Source organism: Archocentrus centrarchus, chromosome 17 (assembly GCF_007364275.1).
Source record: "Archocentrus centrarchus isolate MPI-CPG fArcCen1 chromosome 17, fArcCen1, whole genome shotgun sequence".
Classification (NCBI taxonomy): domain Eukaryota; kingdom Metazoa; phylum Chordata; class Actinopteri; order Cichliformes; family Cichlidae; genus Archocentrus; species Archocentrus centrarchus.
Genome location: NC_044362.1, coordinates 5,058,758 through 5,067,179, shown reverse-complemented (window position 1 = coordinate 5,067,179; position 8,422 = coordinate 5,058,758). Strand labels below are relative to the sequence as shown.

Here is an 8,422-nt window from a genome sequence, read left to right as displayed (position 1 = left end):
AGTTAGAGACTTGTGTTGAAAGATTTTGGATAGCTTCACAAATAACTTTGTTATTGGCTTCCAGCTTTTCCACAATGGGGTTTGGCTTTTCTGTCTGGTTTTTGCTTTTCTTTGAGCTCCCAACATTTTCATTTCTGCATTTTTCTTCTTCCTGGACTGAAGCCACTTTGATGTTCTTTTGTCTGGTCGACAGTTTATTCCTTCTTTCGAGTTCAACACTGTAGGCGGCACTCATTTTCTCAAGAAGTACTTCATCACTAACAGTTGTGTCCTGCAGGTAAGGTTTAATGTCCCCTCGAACAGCATCATCTTGTAATCCAGTCAGAATAGTTTGCAAAAACTGTGTCTGCACCAGCTCAGGATTGTATTTTAGTCCAGCTTTGGCTCTATCAGACGCAGTCAATACTTTTTGTCTAAGGTCCATTGCGCGTATGAGGAACTGAACAGGAGTTTCTTTGGATTCTTGCACTGCACGTGTTAAGGAGTGATAGAGTTCTGTTGCATCTTTGTCTATGAAGTGTGTCCTAAGCACTTGCCTGAGAGAGTTCAAGGATAATTCTGACCTACTCTCCAGATAACTTTTTAATTTCACATCAGGTACAATGGCTTGGATCACTGCTTCAACGATCTCTCCCTCATCGTATCCTTTTTTTTGTCCTCGTTCTATCTGTCTTTCAAGACTAGTGAAGTTCAGTTTATCCTTTTGTCCAACATCGCCGATTTGTCCAATAATCCGAAAATCCTTTCTGTATATTGGATGCAAGTGTCCTTGGTCTTTGGCTTGTGATGACTCCCTTTCAGAACTTGCTGAGCTGCTTGATAGTCGCGGCTGTAAAACCGAAGGTGTAGTACCGATTTGTACCAGCAGAGGTTGCTCAACGACCACTTGTTGCTCAGCGGTGGTGTGCTCTGACGCAGCACCTGACAAAATACTTGTATCGGTTTTCTTATTCAAGTCATTTATTAAATCATTCGTGGTCAACAACACTGATAATCCACTGTCTTCTAAAGAAATGACTTCTTCGCTTTCCAAGTGAGTACACATTTTTCTTCTTATTAACCGACATGACAACTTCACCTCTTCACTGAGCTGCAGGCCTAACGCTTCACTTAGGGCATTTAGCTCATTTAGTGACAGAGTAACCAGCTTCTTATCAATATCAGCAAATACAGATTCCCACTCACTGTCCATGATGCTTTGTCTTGGTTGATTCACCGCTTGGAAAGATTCACGTTCGTTTCTTCATCGGTTGTTTCCCTTTCACAGTAGACGTCATCTGGTTAGGTGCATAGCCGCTTAGCTTAGCCACTAGCATGCTCGTGTTGCTCCGCCGAGCTGTTGTTCCTCTTCATCACAAAAAAAAAATCACTTCTTATGTAGAAAACATTTGCTGAACCGGGCGGAAACACCAAAATTTATGTTGCACCCTTAAAAAGAACTAAAAAAAAATAAAAAGATGAAAATAGGTATTCACTTTGTGCAACTTTATTACCAAAAATAATCACCGGCTCGAGCATACAGCGTGTGTAGTTTTCTCCTTTCACAGTACAATCACTGTCATGAACTCTCCTTCCCATCATGCATTGTGTCATTCTTAAAGCGGTATTATCATGCCAGAAATCTATGAAAGAAACAAAAAAAACTAAAGTAATTTTTAACACATTTAGCCATCGACCACCTGTTTTAACTAAATACTAAATAAAGTAGATGTTTGCCCAATAAAAATAAATAAATATATATATCTATTAATTGACTATCACAACATCTTTTTCAGGGCTCTACACATCCTGTCCAGGAAGGCAAGGTCTGGGAATGACACATTTCCAAAAGTGGAGAAAAACTAACTCAACAGAGAGTAAGAACTATGATCCAAGCAGATATAAGAAACCTGGAGGAGGAATGGAAGAACCTACAAGCAGTAGATCCCAGGGAGCCTGGACAAAGCGGGACCTCCCCAAAAGGAAGTTGACTTGGACTGACATATGAAAGCTGGAGCTGTTCCAGATGTCCTTCCTGCCGAGGGCCATCTACAAGACCCTTCCAAACCTTCTGAATATTCACAGGTGTTGCATGAGAAATGGCCAAATATGCAAACTCTGCAGTCAGAAGAGAACCCTGGCATGCATCCTGTCAGGATGCAAGATCACTCTGATCCAAGGCAGATAAGGGTGGCTGGCTGCATTCGCAGACATCCTAGAGCAGGAGAGGACAACTATTCAAGGGCAAGGCATCACTTGCAAAAATATTTGTCAAGGAGGGAGCACAGACAGTAGCTTCCAGGGCAACCCTCCTGCAGTTGGCCCAAGAGTGGGAGCAAAGAATAGACCTCAAAAGGAGGCTCCAGTTCCCAGATGTCATCCATTGCTGATGCAATTTTGTTCTCCACTGAAGGTAAGATCATCCTTGTGGAGCTAATGGGTGCTATGTGAAGTGGGATGCGAGGAGGCATTCGAGTGGAAATCTGAGCACTACAAAAAAAAAAAAAAAAAAAGGTGCAAGACTGTAGGGATAAAGGCTGGCAGGCATGGTTGCACCCGATCAAGACTGGCCAATCAGTTTGTCAGTTTTTGACAGCAATGGGACTGACAGGGAGCAAGAGGAAGAAGGCGGTTTGACGATTGGGAGTGACAGCAGAAAAAGCCTCCTGCTGCATATGAAGTAGGAGAGAGGAGTTGGGCTGGCAGCCAGGAGGAAGTGAGTAATAGCTGGGCACCACTGCTTACCCACCAACAGGAGAGTGTTATGGGTAAGGGTCGAAACAATCAACGATAGTTGGTACCCATCGGATGACATGATCTCCTGGCTGCAGTCATTATTATGCAGTGACTGAAGGAGAGGATGTATGCAATCACTCAACACAGATTAAAATACATACGCGCGGACTGAGATACACGTACACACACACACACACACACACACAGATACAGAAACGGTTTTACTACATTAAAAGCCTCTTAACATTGCAGCCACTGTGGGCCGCCAGAGTGCCTGTCCACGCTTGTAACCATTTTTCTAATAATGGTAAGACATTATCTGATTGATGCTCTGCTTGTAACTATACAAACATTAACGTTTTTTAGTATAGATGTTTGACTTACGCATAAAAGGTGTCATACCAAGTGACTTTTTCTTTATTTCCACTAAGTGCGAGTAGTGAGAGTCGTGGGTAGTCGTAAATTTCCGAGCAGACCCTGAATGCCTCATTGTGTAGCGTGGCGAGGGCGGACCGTGTGACGTCGAGCCGAGGCTCTGGCTGTTTATTGTTCCTTCTTCGGCACCGACAGAGAGAAAAAGGCTAACAAGCAGTCAGCCACTTTCTTCACACGGTTAACGGTCGGTTTTACGAAGGTGTAACGGGCGAGACAGCTGACTGCACAAACCAGGGGTCATGGCGTATGCGTACCTCTTCAAATACATCATCATCGGAGACACGGGTAAGTTACTGCAAGCGCCAGCTAGACTGCCACTTAGCATTTAGCTAGCGCTTAGCTGTTAGCTAGCGGCGTATTTCCGCAGTGTTGGATAGTTCAATGACGTGGTAAAAGCAGAGACACAAGAGGTGGGATGACAGCTCCATTTCTCCCCCGTTAATATGTTTAGATAAAATCAAGCAATCCCTGGCACTGCTAAAAAAAAAAAATCTACACAGGCCCCTTAACATCAGCTACTCCAAGGTAGCTGGTGTTAAGGTTGACGGTGGCAGATAAATGTTGGGGCCTTTTGTCCCTTTGCGTCGAGGGTGGGGGTGTTAGCCACAGCTTGCCAGCCTAGCTAAGTACCAATAGCTTTTCCACTAAATATTTAGCAAACGTCTGTCACGACATCCAAATTACGCGTCACTGGGTGCAGCTACGCACGACAAACAGCCACACTACCGATTTCTTGTGTTGCGGATGCCTTATAAATGATCAACATTAGCTTAGCCTCCTGCCAGAGAAGGCCAGGACGTCAAGCTAAAGCCTCTAATATTCCCTGAAATGGCGTAGAGCAGCTCTAATTTTTGTCCACATTTATGCTCACGATTTGGTGTTCGTTGCAGGATTTCGCGTTTCACATCTCATTTAGCAGATTTTTAGGTTTGTATAGCTTGTGTAGGAAACCACCAAAAAAGCAGGTAATGTTGTCATCTGTTTACTGTTAGCAGGCTGTACTGATGAGGGGCCCCGCTCACTGAGCTCGTTCTGTGGCTGCAGGTTCATTTCTCTGTTATAATGATATAGCACCAGATTTAGAAAAACAGGCGGGTCTAAAAGATTTCCCGTGAGGCGCAGTGAGAGATTTGGTATGGTAAACGGCCAGAAATACCAAAGAAAGAATGAAGCAGTTGAATAATGATCAGTGTAAATGTATGCTGGGGAAAGATTCCCATGGTTCTAATGTGCAGCTTTACTTTAGGTGGTGATGTACACTGTGGTGGGCTCCATGTTTACTACTGTGTTATTGCCAAACAGGTCCACGTTTTGCCTGCTGCTGTTGTGATTTCGTACAAGCGTGTTTATCTTCAGTAGTGAGAGCTGAAAGGTCCAAGCTTGATTACACAGATGTCTACACCAGAAATATCCCATCTGTGCGGCACTCGCTTTTACGTCAGTAGGCTTTTTTTCAGCACACATACAGGCGTCGCAATACCAGCCTCATTTTTTATTATTTTTTTAAAGCATATTGCAAGGTGTAATTTAAAAAAAAAAAAAAGCATGTAAAATGTCTGGTCTCTAGAACATTACATGAATTTCTGAAAGTTCTCATTATTATTAGTGTTAAAGAGGCCAGAATGTGCCATAGCTATCATCTTCACATCATATGACATTACAAATTTAGTGGGGGGTGTTTTCGGATCACTTTCAGGAATCCCTGGAAGAGCCCTGACCTTAGTCTTCCAGCTACAAACCTAATTGGCTTGCTTGTTGTTGTTGCTGTTGTCGGTGGAAAGGTTTCTTAGAAGTATATTTATTTTTATGTTAGGGATAGAAGAAATAATGGCTATATACAACAAATCATTGTGAAAACTTTTTTTTTTTTTTTCTCAGCAGAGAATATGCTGTTTTTAGTACCACTTTACATAATCCAACTATATTTGGCTGTTTTCAGTCTAACCTGAATCATGTTGGGCTGAAGAGTGATTCTCAGAAGCAAAACTTATTCAGCTGTGACTTACTAAATATTCTTACTCAAGCAAGAAGACCAGCAGATGCTGCAGCACTGCAAATGATGAGACCCAAAGCTGCAGGAGTCACGGTTTGCTTATGTTAGATCATGTGATTTCTGTCAACAAATAATTCTTATGGACAAAAAACAGATCATACTAAGTAAGAAACTAGTCTGCGGTGTTATGATTGGACTGGGAGGCAAGTCGGGGTTTGCTTATGAACTGAGTTTAGGAATTGCTAATTATTCTTGAAGACTGAACTAACAGTGATATTTGTAAATGTATATGACAGTATTTTTTTGTTGTTGCTTTTACAGAATATCCATCCATTTTTTTTCCACTTCTCCAACATGTTTCAGAAAATTATGCTGCCCCCGGTTACAATGCTACTAGCACTCTTTGCAGAACACACAGCAACACACTGATTACAGCTGAGCAAAAAATAGATATAAATCAATATAAGAATTTTTAACTCTTACAGTCTGTGTCAGCATTGGCCCCAACATTCCAGACTCTACCTTAATCTAAGGTGGGGTAAGAACAAGGGACTTTGCACACAATGCATCTAGCACTGTCCAAATGCTACAGTGCTAATATCTAATAGTTTACTAATAGTGACAGTGGTGGCTGTGAACAGCAGAGCTGCTTATGTGGTGCTCTGTACACAGGAAGAGTGGAAGGAGACACTGGGGAGTTTATTTCAAGCTTTAATCATGAAAAGAACATAATGTATGTACACCAGCAGGATGGCACCCAATCATATTTAATAAACACAGCAATGAATGATTTAGCCAGCCTTGATTAGTGGACAGCGGTTGATTGCCGGGCTGAGAATTTCACTGCTTCACTACTGGAACTGATCCCTATCACCACAATACCAGGCGTGGCTATTAGTACTAGTAAATACCCAGGGGGACCACCACACCAACAACCCACCCGACCCGGAGCTGTATTTTACGTGTAAATAAAGTTAACAGTAATCTAGAAGATACATTAGCTAACTTAACAGTTGCTTTTGTCTTTGAAAAAAAAAAATCCCAGTCCATTGGTCTGCCAGGCTTGTAGCACAGTGGTGGAAACTGTGGTATGAGCTGAATTTGTACATTTTTGCCACCAGCTAACTAACTAACTAGTTAAACCGCATCAGCGTGGCTCATGCCAGCTTTGTGGACAAATTTTTGTATTTTCATGAGGATTGAGTAAAAATTTAAGCCAAAGTAAATAGCTGCAAATACTCACTTTTCTAATAGTTTACTAATACTGACAGTACTTGTTGTTGTTGACTGAAGCCTGATTGTTTCATTGGTGACACTCCCTGAAAGTCTGTTTGATGAAGAAAAGTGCCACTACAAAATAAAAGCATTTAGTCATGTTTGTTCACTCATAATGCCTCCTGCTTTAGATGTCAGTTAAAATGTTAGGTTTGACACTTTTCTTATGACATATTTGATCATTTTATTTTGAAACTACTCATTTGTTCCTTCTGTGTTTTACGCCTACAATAAAACGCAACCTTATATTGGCCTTATCTTCAGACTAAAGGAGATTTACCGATTGCTGGTTTGGACAGCCACGTGTCATCAGTTGTCATCATCTAAAGGTATTCATTGACTCTAGTAGTTAGACAAGTTTCACTTGGGTGTGTCTGCTTGTAACAGCAGCGCTGAGTCAAAGCAAATCCTCAAGTTTGAACAGCAGAAAAACGTCTGGTCTCCAATGCTGATCTATATTGTGTAAGGCTTTTATTGTGAAAAGCAATCACAAAGGCTTTCATCTTCCTTATGTGCCCCTGCATGTAGAGAAGACAGTCTTACTGGTGTTGACCATCTGTGAGACACCCAGGGTTTCTGTGTTAGTGCAGTGCCTAATCCTTATAGCGCCACATGGAGAATGAGGAAGATGCATTTCTAGTCGGTGAGTTGTGTAGGTAGTAGGGACGTTTCTGGCAACTAATTGATTAGTTGACTAAACAAGGAGAAAAAATGAGACTAACCGACTAGTCTAAAACTAAGAAACACTCAGATATCAAATTAAATGTTAGGCCTGTTTAATGGACAGTGTCAAAAACTGTGTAAACAAAGGCATTTGAAACCATTAATCGCGACATTAGAGCTACAACATAACTTCTGTAAGTGGCCGATGTTGTTGCCGGCGTTTATGCGTGTGCATGTGCATTGCGTGTGTTAATTACCTGTTGGTCATGTCCTGGTGTTTTACATGCAGTGCCGGGCGACAGAAACATAAAATGCTGGGACTTTTTTCCCTCCTCGGTCCGACTCTTTGCTGCGGTCAGCTTTTTTTTTTTTAAGGTACAAACACATTTGTCCCTCTAGTTTTTTCGCTTCTTTGTACAGACTTGGAGGAAATAGCCAGAAATGCAGGGAAGTAAAGGTTTTTCTCCAGAGGTGTGCTTCAGGTTACATTGTAAAACTGGAAATAACAACAATAACAACAATAACAATATTAGACCTAATAAAAGTATCAGGCCAAGATTAACAGACGTATGGCGTTTTTTCTATGACAATGTCAGGGACCTGACTAGTACGTCTGGTACTGACTAGTGGCAATAGCGACACTTAGTCGACTAGTCACGCACATCCCTAGTAGGTAGTTATGTAAGGAGCAAGTCACTATGGAACAGGTCATATGTCAGAACAGGTATACCAACAGTTGTCTTGGTCAGCTTGCAGTATATGTTTTGGTAGCTCTTCACACTTGGCATAGATTCATGGCCTGCTGTAGGTTTTCCTGATCTTTGTCTAACTTGTCCATGCACTGCTAACAGTGCAGAACTGTGCCATTTTAGCTAATAAAAGCTAATAAAAATGATCCAATAAACACATTCACCCTTCATACAGTGTTGGAGATGTTTTGCTCTTTGATGCAAAGGAGTTGCAGGGACATACACAAGTGAATAATGATCGATTTTTCTGAGACATAGAAATAAAAAAAAAAAAGTGAATTCATTGTAAGTTGGACTGACCCGTGGCCTCAAGCCAGGCTGTCCTCAGATATGGCTGGCAGAAAGACAAATTGCATCTGAACAGAAAATTACTGCCCCGGTACACATTGAACGTCCCAAAATAGTCTCTGTTGTACTGCATGCTGCCTGTGCATCTGCAACTTTCCAGAGATTTGCCAGTTTATGCAGAGTTTGACCCCATTCACAGAATTTTGACATTCATTGTGACACAGCAGTTTTCACTATGAAAAGCACAGACACATTTCTATGAGGAGAACTAGAGTTTATTGGGGGTTTTTTAAGCAATAATATC

At 41.6% G+C, this 8,422-nt stretch overlaps 1 protein-coding gene across 1 annotated transcript in view; it reads left to right on the top strand.

Moving 5' to 3' along the window:
• Nucleotides 1–3,229: 3,229 nt before the first annotated feature.
• Nucleotides 3,230–8,422, top strand: part of rab2a (RAB2A, member RAS oncogene family) — a 32,889-nt gene continuing 27,696 nt past the window's right edge. Inside the window, exon 1 of the mRNA XM_030751852.1 lies at nt 3,230–3,435. Within this exon, the coding sequence (XP_030607712.1) occupies nt 3,390–3,435 (46 nt within the window). The 5' untranslated portion in view covers nt 3,230–3,389. The remainder of the gene's footprint in view (nt 3,436–8,422) is intronic.